This window comes from Callithrix jacchus, chromosome 5 (assembly GCF_049354715.1).
Source record: "Callithrix jacchus isolate 240 chromosome 5, calJac240_pri, whole genome shotgun sequence".
Classification (NCBI taxonomy): Eukaryota; Metazoa; Chordata; class Mammalia; order Primates; family Cebidae; genus Callithrix; species Callithrix jacchus.
In genome coordinates this window covers 6,736,389-6,749,051 of record NC_133506.1, presented here as the reverse complement: position 1 = coordinate 6,749,051, position 12,663 = coordinate 6,736,389, and the positions used below count along the sequence as shown (strand labels likewise).

Below are 12,663 nucleotides of genomic sequence, written 5' to 3'. Positions count from 1 at the left end.
GCCAAGAGTGACTCAGTGGCAGCTGGTTGAGCACCTATTCAGTGCTAGGGCCTGGGGATAAAGCCCAGAACAGGAGACTCCGGCCACAGGGGGCCAGCCCTGAGGGTGTACCCTGCGGCACCACTTCCAGCAATGAAAAAGGGGGACTCAGTGAAAAACAGGGACGAGAGTGTCCTTCCACAGCAGTGGCCAAAGCACCAGAGCAGTGGTCTCTCTGGAGAGACCCAGTCCCCGTGGTCCAGGCAAGTGACCTTCCCTGGGAGATGCCATTTCCTGCCCTGTGGAATGGCCCACGTACAGCTCTGGGCTCCCGGAGTTCAGGGCCAGGCACACAATGTGCTCAGGAACGGGCCCCAGTCACTGGGCTGACTGGATAACCTTCAAACTGCGGCTGGCCCTCGGTGTCATGGAGGTCAATGACTTCATGTGAGAAAAAAGGTGGCACCCACACCGTACCAATGCCCACCTCATTGAAAAGAACACCAGGCTCTGGCTACTTAGATACATAGAAAAGTCTGAGAAAAAAAGGCCCCCAACATCATTATTTCTCATTTTCTTTTTTCCTCCTTTATTTTTCTAATGTTTCTACAATAATCATAATACTTCTGAAAAAAGGGGAGAACTAAGGGACATTTCTTTCTTTCTTTCTTTTTTTTTTTTTTTATTAAGACGAAGTCTTGCTCTGTTGCCCAGGCTGGAGTGCAGTGGTGTGGTCTCAGCTCACTGCAATCTCCACGTCTCAGGTTCAAGCAATTCTCCTGCCTCAGCCTCCCAAGTATCTGGGATTACAGGCACCCACTACCATGCCCAGCTAATTTTTTTGTATTTTTAGTAGAGATGGGGTTTCACCATGTTGTCCAGGCTGGTTTTGAACTCCTAACCTCGTGATCCGCCTGCCTTGGCCTCCCAAAGTGCTGGGATTACAGGCGTAAGCCACCGCGCCCAGCAATAAGGGACATTTCTACAAAGATGCAGCTCCTGCCCTCAGCAAGCTGACAGCCCGCAGGGGTCCCACACTGTGTGCCTGTCTGGCTTCAACCAAACCCTATACCCTCCAGGGAAGTGGGGACAGGGCTCATCACCCTTGCATGTCACAATGCCCAGTGCTGGTGTGACTAAAGCAACCAAGAACCTGGAAGAGCCAAAGGACCCTCAGTGCCTTTGTCCAGCCTCAGGTGCACCACGCGGGAGCCCCAGACCTCCTGGTGTGCAGAGGGAAGCCTGGATGGAGGGCAGCTCCAGAGGCTCGGCCTCATCTGAGAGGCGCACACACCAGGCCCTGACCTGCCCCAGGGCTCCGTATGACTCTTGCTCAGCAACCCCCCGACTGCCTACCCTGCAGAAGGTGGAACCAGGCCCAGCGAGCGGACCCTGCTCTCCCCTGGCGCTGGCTTCCTGTCTGCCCAAGAGGTGAGTAATGTCCGCTCCCTGCCCCCACACATCCCTTCTGGAGGCCAGGCGGGCCTCACATTTTCCGCTCAGGAAGGGGCAGAGTGAAAGGCCTGCTGAAGCACATCCAGGGGAAACGGAAGGAGCGGCCCCGCCTGCCAGGTCAGGACCTGCGGCCAGCCCCGGCCTGCAGGAGGCGCGCTGGCTCACCTGCCTTTGTGCGCGCCTTCTTTCATTTCGTCCACTCATTCATTCAGCAAACACTGCCCCAGCACTTGTGTGGTGCCATGCCCTGTGCTGGGTGCTGGCTCTCAGGTTGCTTACAGTGCTCGGGGAGGAGACTGTATCAAACAGATCATCCCACAGGTGGGGGTGTCATTTCAGATGGATGTGCTATTTGGCCCCAAGACTCAGACCACAGCGTCTCCGGACAAAGCCTAGAGTTGGCTTCTCCCAGGCATCCTCCCTCCATATCCTATGATGTGCAGAGAGCCCTGTTCAGACCCAAAGAAAACCCAAGCCTCAGCCAGGGCTCAGCCGAGGGTTTGCAGGGGGACCTGGATCGTGCCTGGACAGGAAACTGGCAGGAGCTGGCCCACACTGCCCTGGGCCCCAAGGAGGGAGCACCCCAAGTGTCTGGGGAGAGCCTTGTTTGGTTCCCTAGCTCCCCAGCCCATCTTATGGGGACCCTCACACATGGCCCCTACACCTGGCAAAGGCGAGGGAGAAGCACTGGCACCTCCCCACTCTGGCCGAGTTGCCCAAAGTCTCTCCCTGACCCAGCTTCCTCCCCATGAGATGAGGGCACTGTGAGTGGCATTCACTGTCAAGCATTAGTGGCTGTGATCACAGGGACCCAGGCGCATCCCAGCACTTCAGAGTGTAGGGAACTGCTGAAAAGAGGTCTAGGAGAGCAAGACTCGCAGGGCAGGCAGTGGCAGGGTTGGCGGCAGACGCCTAACTGTGTTTCAGGACAAGCAGATACTCACCTCGGTAAGAACCTCAGAGACAAGCTCCTCGGGGAGTGAGAATGGGCATGCCCGCAACTCACTCTCAGGCTCAGCGGTCTCGGCCATAGGATTGCTCTGCCACTCAGCCTTCATCTACCTTTGTGCAAATTTTTAAAGAAGGGTCCTGCCGGGCTCAGTGGCTCATGCCTATAATCTCAGCACTTTCGGAGGCCAAGGTGGGTGGATCACAAGGTCAGGAGTTCAAAACCAGCCTGGCCACGATGGTGAAACCTTGTCTCTACTAAAATACAAAAATTAGCCTGGCGTGGTGGTGGGTGCCTATAATCCCACCTACTCAGGAGGCTGAGGCAGAGAATCGCTTGAACCTGGGAGGCAGTTGCAGTGAGCCAAAATCATGCCACTGCACTCCAGCCTGGTGACAGAGTGAGACTCTGTCTCAAAAAAAAAAAAAAAAAAAAGGACCCCAGCTAATCCACAGATGCCAACCACCTAGCTTCTGAAATCACTCCCAGCTGCATCGCTCGTCAGCAGGGATGTGGTGCTGATAGGGCTGGGATGTGGGTCCCCTCCAAATCTCATGTTGAAATGTGACCTCCAGGGTTGAAAGTGGGCCTGGTGAGAGGCATCTGGGTCATGGGGGCAGATTCCTCGAGTGGCTCGGTGCTGTATGGAGTGAGTTCTCACTATGAGTTCACGGGAAAGCTGGTTGTTTAAAAGAGCCTGGTATTTCTTGCCCCCACACTCACACTGTCTCTTTCTCTCTCCCTCTCTCTCACACACACACACACACACTCCTCTCTCTCTCTCTCTCCCTCTCTCTCTCTCTCCCTCTCTCTCTCTCCGTCTCTCACCATGAGACGTGCCTGCTCCCCCTTCACCTTCTGCCATGACTGTAAGCTTCCTGAGGCCTCCCCAGGAGCCAAGCAGATGCTAGTGCCATGCCTATACAGCCTGTGGAACTGTGAACCAAATAAACCTCTTTTCTTTATACATTACACAGCCTCAGGTATTTCTTTGTAGCAACACCAAACAGACTAACACAGGTGTGTCATCGGCACAGCCTTGGGAGTCCCCACACTTCCGGCAAAGAAAAAAGGCCTAGGTGCTTGGATGGGAAGGATGTCCCCAGAAGCAAACAGGCCAGCTTATACCCATCAGAGGTGGGACTACATCTGCTCTGCAATGGTGTGTTTGGGTAGGTCCCAGTAAATGCTTGTTCATTTGGGGCTAACAGTCATTCAGCAGGCATCGACAATGGGCCAGGTTCACAACAGAGTCACAGGGGCAGGGCAGAGACTAAGACTGACCTCACAGCAGGCCTCAGATGCCCATGGAGGACTGAGGGCCAGAGGCCACACACTAAGCCCACCTGGGCATAAGTCAGGTTGGGGGGCTTCTGCAATGGAGACCCTCGGGTGGGGAGTGGAGTGCACAGAGAGTTAGGACAGGTGCCCCTGCTTGGGCTGTCCCCACCCAGTCCTGCATCAATAATGGGCCTGAGAGTGCCCTGATGGGCTCCCCTTGACTTACTCATGGGAGCTGGACCTCAGCTCATGCCTGCACCATGAGTGCCTTCAAGAGGGGCTGACTGTGTGTCAACATGGGGGCTGGAAGATGGCCCGGGACTCCAGGTCAGAAATCCACTGCTCTGGACAGATACCAACAGGCCCATGGGCCCAAAAGGGTCAGCAGAGGCCGGGCCAGCTGCCTGGGGCTTCCCCAGGCCTATGCCCTGCCCAGGGTCTCAGTTGGCCAGCGGGATAGCCCACAACCCCACGACACAGCCTCGGAGTGGAGAGTGAGGCCCAGGCATCACGGTCAGCACCATCTTCCCTGTCCCAGCTCTGATGCCACCAGGAACGAAAGGCGGTGAGTGACTACCCCCAGGCAGACCCGCACTGGGCTCTGGGGACCTACGGACCCCAGCAGCCTCTCTGCATCTCTCAGCCTTGTCTTCACGGCCAGCTAGCCTCCAGGCAGCAGGAGCTGAGGGAGCCCTATGGACCCCACAGAAATGCCGCAGTCTGCTACCTGATCCTGATGGCCTCCAAATCTCCAGTCCTCCCGAAAGGGTGGACGTGAGGAATAACAGCACGAGATCTGTTCAGGAATGAGGAGGGGGACCCCGGCCCTGCCAGCCCCACTGCTCTGGGTTTCTGAACAACTGTCCCAGACCCTTCTTAGCTGAGCACAGCCCACGGCCCCGGCTGACCTCTGCAGGAACAGCCCTCAGTGTGGCTTGGGAGCAGCCTCAACTGGCTCCCTGGAGGCCAGACATCAGCTGCTGCGCTTGTCCCAGTCCCAGAGCCCCCCAGAGCACGTGGCCACTCCCACCGGGTCCCCGCCCCCATGGGAACGCTGGAAGGCAGCACTGGCCCGGGAGGCTGGCAGCACGAGGGGGTCGCGCCGACCTCACGAGGCATCAGGCACAAAAGCCTTTTCTTTGCCAGCAGACTCGCACCCCACTCCTCACACAGCCACTCCCTGGGCTCCCCAGCCCCTTGCCCAGACACCTCCAACTGCCTCCAGACTAGGTCCCCTCCCAGACAAAGCTGGATTCAGGCCTAAGAGGGCCACGGGGAGGCAGGCGCACAGGTTCTTCCATGGAGACGAACTTTGACCCAAACGGCAAGGCTCCTACCCCTTATTTACTCTTTAAGACTGACCCGTTTCACAGAGTTAACATTACACCCCTTTTTAACCCGCACCTCCCTCCCACATTCCAGGCCTCGACCTTCAACCCCTCCTAATTGCCAGCTCCGGCTCCTACACCCCAGTTCTCGAGTGCCCAGCTCACGCATCCCCTGCCCCCAACCATCTCCTCCTCGGAAACAAAGGCAATGCCAGGAGTGCTGTGTTCACAGGGCCACCTGGCAACCCTGGCACACCAGGGCAGATGCCAGGGACCCAGAGCCCAACCACCTGGGGGAGTCCACGTGGAGCCTGGGAGGATCTCTGGGGTCTGACTCCTGACCCTAACTCTCCAACCCCCGAGATCTCTATTCCAAGGGAGGCCGGAGCAGGCTGCCTGGCAGGCTCCGGGCTCGCGGGGGCTAGGGAAGAATCCAGACAGCTCCCCAGCCAGCTGCATCGCATCCCAAGGGGCTGGGACGCATGTGGACAGCTGCACTGCCTGGTCACTCACCAGGTGACCCAGGTTATAGCCTCACATGCAGCTGCAGACACACAGCTCTAGTTTCTCTTGCTGGCCAGCAGAACTGCTTTGTGTGAACTACATGGTGAACCTTCCCAGGCCCGCCCTTGGTAACTCCGAAACCCACATCGCAGAAGCCCATCGCAACCCGGCAACCAGACAGACCCCTTGCCCCACAGGCTGCCAGTCCCATGGGCTCTCTCTGTCATCTTTGGGAGGAAGGAGCCAGGGGCTGGGGCAGTGTAGCCCTCGGAGATGCTGAGAACGCAGGGCAACTGCCAACTCGGGCCTGGGCCACCCCAAGGCCTTGGCCCAGATGCCACCACCCTGGAGTGTGTCCACACCTCTCACCTGAGGACAACTGGGAGCAGGGGCCAGGCACAGCCCCTCCCCAACTGCTACTGAGGGGCACTCACCGTCCTCTTGACTGTGGAGGTTCTGCGGGCTCCGCATCCTCTCGTCCTGGCTGGGGCTCAGGCTGGAGGCCAGGTGCGGGTCAGCTGACATCCATGTGGACTCGCTCATATCAAAATCCTCGCTGCTCACAGAAGTCTCATCCTGAGCGGGGACAAAGAAGGCAGGCATTCAGCAGGAGCGGGCTCTCATCAGCCCAAGGCGGCCTTGTGGGTGGACCCTAGGGCCAGTGGGCATTTGGGAGTGCCCTGAAGACCACAAGGAGCCCTCAAACCTTGAAGTGAGGGCTGGGAGGGGGTGCTCCCCCGGCCCGGTGGAAGTGGCCCTGGCTCTGGTTCCTGTCGGAAACCAAGGCTGAGGGCCGGCGCTGTCTGTAATTGAAGACAATTATGAGGTCTCGCATCCTGCAGGGGCGGATGGCAGGGCCTGGTTCTTACCCTTGTGAGCCAAGGTTGAAACCGGCACTGTAAACAAGGGCTGCCGCTCCCTGCTCCCAGCCCAGGGTCCAGGGCTCACTCTGCACAGGACTGGGTGGCAAGAGGCGGGTGGCAGGACATGCTGGCCACCGGGCACTGAGGCTGAGCCGAGTGCCCCCAGCAGGCCCGGAGCCCTGACTCCCATGAAGCATGCATGGAATTCCTTTCTCCCACTCCCCCAGCCCAGAGGACATTTCTGTCTTCCTCCTTCCTAACCTTTGCTGTGCTTCAAAGATATGCTCTTGGGCAGCTTCCAGGGCTGAAAGGGCCAGCCCCAGAAGTGCAGAGAAGGAAGGGGGCGGGGCGGGGCGGGCCAGGGTTCGGACCAGACCGCAAAAGGGGTTCAGCTCAAGGGCCTGGGGGGCCGCCAGGGCCTTCCAAACAGCCGGATGGCCTGCTATAGAGGACCACGCCGGCCTCCTCTCCCCTCGCTGCTGGCTTCAGCCAGCCCTTGGCCAGTCATCCGGGAACCCCTGGGGTGGGGCCCCTTCAACCCAGCCCTCCAGCAGGAAGGGCCCCCACCTCCTCCCAGCCCAGCCTTTCAGGAGCAGCAAGCAACTGTGCCTGGGAGCTGGCCATAAAACCAAGAAAGATGACCCAGCAGCTCCCACACCCAGAGTTCTGGCCTCCCCCCAGCAAGACACAATGGCCTTTGTGAGCCCCCAGTGAGGACCTCTGGCAGAGCACCCCCCAAGCCTCCCTCCGGGTCCCCTCGAAGGCACCTCTTTTGTGAGCAGACACACGCTGGTTGGAACTTTCTTAGGTTGCTGTCCCTGAGGCAGACACATCTGCTCCAAGTGCTAGGGAGCAGTGTGGATTCGCCTCCACTCCCTCCCCCACTGGCTGGGCTGGTAGGGAGTTTCCCGGAATTTAATAGCTTCTGTGTAGCACCAGTGTGGACCCTCTGCAGAATCCAGAGGACAGGAGCTAGGCTGTGACGCCCATGGTCCCCACGAGGCACACCCAGGGCCTCGGGGGATGGACAGAGCCCACGTGTCCTCTGGTGTCCTCTCCCCACACACAGGCACACACACTGGCTCTGCCTTCCTCTCACGGGCTGCCTGCTCCATGAACACAAGCACCTCCACCCACAGCCCTCCTTCGTGAAAACTCACACACCCAGAGGGACACACACACACGTTCAAAAGGCTCTCTCTGCACAAAGGGTACAAAGGGACAACAAAACTCTCCCCTGTGCTAACTGTATAGAAGGAGAGGAGGGGGCTGGAGAAGAGAGGCTGGCAGGCTGGAAGGTTCCTTGGAGCCCTAAGCAAGACTGCAAGGGACAAGTGGCTCCCCATCTTCCCAGCTGATCCTGCCGTGCAGGCTCCGGGAACCAGGAACAGGGCATCTTGCATGGGCCCCTTGCTACTTCCTGGATGCCCAGGGGGTGCCATGCTCAGAGTTTGACCTGAAGTCACAGCTGACGGAGGAACACTCCTGGGTATTGTTCAAATGCTCATGACTTCAAAGCCAGGGCATGCTAGTTACCTCTGCAAGTGCCACCTACTCCAAACTCCCCATCCATCCATTGGACAGGTATTTGCTGAGCACCTGCAATGGGCCAAGCTCCCCTCTAGGTGCTGGGAAGCTCTCCTGGCCTGCCTGGCACTCACCCTCCAGGAGGGAGATGACAATGAGCAGAAAAACACTGACGGTCGGCAGCAGCAACGAGGGCCACAAAGCACACAGAAGTGGGGCCAGAGGGCAGAGGGACCTGTTTGCCAGGGCAGCCCAAGACACTGAGGGTCAGAAGCACTGGAGCAGAGGAGTGAGGTGGGGAACCCGTGAGGTCTGTGCGGCTCGTGCCCGTTTCAGGCACAGGTAGCAACAAGCGGGGCACAAGCTGCTGAGTCTGAGGAGCGGTGAGAAGGCCGCTGTGGATAGGCAAGGGCGGGCACATAGGGGCAGAGGAGCCATATGTCCCCTCCCACAGTCCACGTAACCCTGGCAGGGCCATCCGTGCCCGTCTCCAGCTCGGAGAAAGGCTCTTGAACTCCACTCAAGACATGGGGCTGGAGCGTCAGGGACCGATTGCACACTCTGGCCTCACTCAGCCAAGTTCAAAACCGTAACAACAGAAGGCAAAGCTTCTCAGGGACCCAGCACTCCCCTAGGCTTGTGGCATTTCACCTTCACTACAGGCCCATCAGGTAGGTAAAATTACCAGCCCCGCTCCACAGATGAGGAAACCGAGGCTCCACGAGGTTAAGGTGCTTGCCCAAGGTCACAAGCTAACATAAGGCACAGCCAGATCTGTGCAATCACCAAAGATTGGACACGCCCTCCTAACCAAGCTGGCCCTCGCCTAGAACCCACACTGCTGCTGTGAGCCACAATCCCAATTCCAAGCTGTATCCAGCTGTCACTGTCTTGTGGATCTCTGCCCTGTCTTTCCCTAGAAAACCTTAGGTCCAACAGTGGGGACCAGCCTGTATGTTCTCTGAATACCACACAAGGCAGTGAGATTTGTTGAACCCACTGAATTGCCTGGCGTGGTGTTGGTGTTTAATGAGGACGCTACATTAATTTGAAGATTAAGGACTCTGGTCCCACTGCACACAGTTCTTGAATGGAGGGCACATGAGACCGGGATGCAGGCTGGTGGGCTGGTGACGGGCTGGTGGTGGCCTGCTGCCCCGAAACGTCTCCTTCCTGCAGCTGCCAGCCACCCCATACACAGCCAGCGCTTCTCCGGCTCACATCACTGAACTGTTCCGCCAAATGCCCCCTCCACCCCTTGCTTCCTTGATGCGTCCCACTGGGAAAAGGTGGGCTGTGCCTTACCTGGCATCAAAATCACCTGATTACAAGGAGCATCCAGTACCCCCAGGCTCAGGGCTTCAGGCTAAGGGTTTTATGAAATTTCCTCCCAAGGCCCTACTGCATAGGCACCCACATCGGGCCTAGCCCCAGCTCTGATAACCGCACCTGGGAGGCCCACCCAGCCTGCCCCAACTGCCCAGGGGCATGAAGCCAGCAGCACAGCTGGTGTGTGGACCCAGGCAGTCTGTGCTCAGAGCCTGTATCACAGTGTCACCACATCACAGGCCACCTCGCCAAATTTCCTCCGTTCAATGGGAGGAACCAGATTCCTTAACGACCAAGTGTCTCAAGATGAGGCCCAGAGGGAACTCATGGGCGATGAGGCTATATAGTCATTCATTCATTCATTCTCTCTCTCTCTCTCTCTCTCACACACACACACACACACACACACACACACGCTCACTTTCTTTAATGAGCTGATGCATACTTATTGAGCATCTACTATGTGCTGGCACTGTGCTAGGGACATAGTTAATTATGGCAGGCTTCCTTCACCCCAGGCCTTGTTAGCTAGGAAAAGGGACCAGGAAAAATTCTGAACCAACTCTGGGTGCAGTTGGGAGAAACTGTGGAACACACTGCTCATCACCTAATGATGGTCGTTCTCTCCCCAGCTCCCTAGGGAGATTTATTTCCCCCAGTCTCCAGGGCTCTGCCACGTGAGCCCCAGTTTTGTGAAAAGTGGTTCTAAGATTCTGACACCTTGACTGCTATGGCTTGGCTTTTTTTAAAGACAGGCTCTTACTGTCACACAGGTTGGAGTACAGTGGTGCAATCATGGCTCACTGCAGCCTTGAGCTCCCGGGCTCCCGCCTCAGCCTCCCGAGGAGCTGGGATTACAGGCATATACCACCAGGACCTGGCTAACTTTTTATTTTTTGTAGAGACTGGTCTCGAACTCCTGAGCTCAAGTGATCTCCCTGCCTGGGTCTCCCAAAATGCTGGAAGCTGCTACACATGGTTGCTGTGGCAATTTTTTTTTGAGACGGAGTTTCGCTCTTGTTACCCAGGCTGGAGTGCAATGGCGCGATCTCGGCTCACCGCAACCTCCACCTCCTGGGTTCAGGCAATTCTCCTGCCTCAGCCTCCTGAGTAGCTGGGATTACAGGCACGCACCACCATGCCCAGCTAATTTTTTGTATTTTAGTAGAGACGGGGTTTCACCATGTTGACCAGGATGGTCTCGATCTCTTGACGTCGTGATCCACCCGCCTTGGCCTCCCAAAGTGCTGGGATTACAGGCGTGAGCCACAGCGCCCGGCCCAGCAATTTTTTTTTAAGTGAAAAACCAAGTCTCTGAAGCCTAACTTTTCAAAAACACACCAAACAAAAATAAGTTTTGGTCAGACTTACACAAACACCTTCAAAACTCACACTTTCAAGGACTGACCTGGAGAAGATGACTTCACAAGACCCCTCTGCAACCCGCCTGTCACAGCACAGCCCAGTTCACGGGCATAAGCCCCCAGGCGCAGATGGGCAAACTGTCGCTCCAGTCCCTCACTCACACCCTAAGCCAGGGCTGGAGAAGCAGGCTAATCACACAGGCAGTTACCAGCACACACAGTTCAGAACCTATCAACGATGACTGTGCCAAGGGGGAAAATATACCCAGTCCCGAGGGATGTGCTGGGGGCACTGGTGCAGGTTTGAGAGTGGCCAAGGTCTCAGACCTGCTCAGAGACCCCAGGTGCTCACCGGCTCACCTGGCGGGTACAGTGCACTTCTTACTTGCCCCTTCCGAAATCTCAGAGGAACTGGGGCTACTAATTTCTTCCTTTCTGTTAATAAACTTCAACAAAACTTTTGTTAGAGAATAAAAGTGTGGGCGGGGTGAGATGGCTCACACCTGTAATGCCAGCATTCTGGGAGGCTGAGGTGAATGAACTGCTTAAGGCCAGGAGTTCAAGACTCCCGGGGGCAACACTGTCTCTATCTACAAAACAGAAGTGTGTGCAATCCGTTACTTCTGGGTTCCCTCTCCCCAGTCCCCATCTGACTAGCCGGCCAGCTACCCTTGGTTTCTCTAGCCTCTGACCTTGGACAGAGGCCCAGGCCTTGCCCACCCAGCAGTCATTTATTCCAGCACCAAAGCCATCATAGGTCACAGGGTAATCGAGCCAAAGCCAAATGCTCTTCTGAAAAGGGAACTTAAGAGTAAGGCAGGCAGACGGGTAGCACCCAGTCAGCCTCTGGGACACACCCCAACCTAGGAGCCCTGCCTCTGGGCAGAGGGAGAGAGGAGCTGACCAGACCCTCCCTGCTCTTATCTTCAGTCCAAAATTCATGGGCAGGTTCAGTTTCTCCCCACCCAGCTTCTGAGGCCCTTCCTCTTGTGCAGGGTAACTAGCACAACCACTGCCCAGCCCAGGAGGAGGAGAAAACGGGAGACCAGTGGGGAAATGGTGGAAATAGGCCTGTATCCATGGCTTGTAACTACGGGCAGGTGCTATCAGTAACCTGATTATTTTACAACTGGGGTCAATTTCTCTGGAACTGGGTTCCTGGTGCCTCTGAAGTTGAGCCATTTGCATCCTCCAGGACTCGGGATCCTGGGGTGTGCCTCACACAGTATTTTCCAGGCTCTTCCTGAGAGCTGTAATTCTATCTCTACAGCTTGCTCGAGAAAGGAGGAGGAGGATTTGCTGAGAATTTAGTGCAATTGTAAGCCATAAGCCCTAACCAGGAGCCCTGAGTGTGTGTTTCAGAGGAGGGTGGGGGCAGGGATGTGCAGGGAATGTTTCTGGGCCCAGCAGGAAAGAGACCCCTCTCTATATGGGCCCCAGCCTTGCTCAACAGGAGGCCAAAGCTCCCACTGGGAAGAACACCAGGCTCAGGCGATTGCCCAGCTCCATCCCAAAGTGAAATCGGAGTCACTTCTCAACCCACTGGTGGGCACCTCCTTCTGAGCACCTACAGGCTCCTTCCAGGCCCTGGACATACTTCCACACAAGGCGACGCTCCCCCTTGTCTCCATGTCAGCCAGCATTACACACACAGCCTTCTGAGCATGCCAAGAAGGTACTGAACCGCATGTGACCCCAACCTAACCACTTCAGCTCATCAGATGGCTTATTAATGGAAGATAGAAAGCCCCCAGGATCTAAAGCAACATAGGTTCAAATCCTTGTTGTGAAGGGGCCACACACACGAACTATGAGGGTGGTCTGAGCCACAGCTCCTGGGGGGTGTGGGGTCCCCGAGGCTAGCCTTCCAGCACTCCCTGCACCATTCTGCCCCTTCCTGCTCACAGGCCCCCTCTGCTTACTAGCCATGCAAGCACCAGATCTTCTGGGAAATGTGAGCCAGGGAGGGCTGAGACACAACCAATCACCTACCACACTTGAAGCATTCTCGCTCTCTCTCCCCACACTCACTCACACGCACACTGCGTCTGTCAGAAGCATATTCCCATCTACATGTGGTCCTC

General features: G+C 56.8%; 1 protein-coding gene across 6 annotated transcripts in view; it reads right to left on the bottom strand.

The window, feature by feature from the left end:
* NOL4L (nucleolar protein 4 like) overlaps nt 1-12,663 on the bottom strand; it is a 145,971-nt gene that overhangs the window by 25,202 nt on the left and 108,106 nt on the right. For 4 of the 6 annotated variants that reach the window (XM_035298122.3, XM_035298128.3, XM_035298125.3 and 1 more), the window contains one exon: nt 5,931-6,072. In XM_035298122.3, coding sequence (XP_035154013.1) covers nt 5,931-6,072 — 142 coding nt within the window. Of the gene's footprint in view, nt 1-5,930; nt 6,073-6,365; nt 6,666-12,663 lie in introns of those variants that run through there. The other 2 variants (XM_035298127.3, XM_035298129.3) reach the window with 2 other exon arrangements.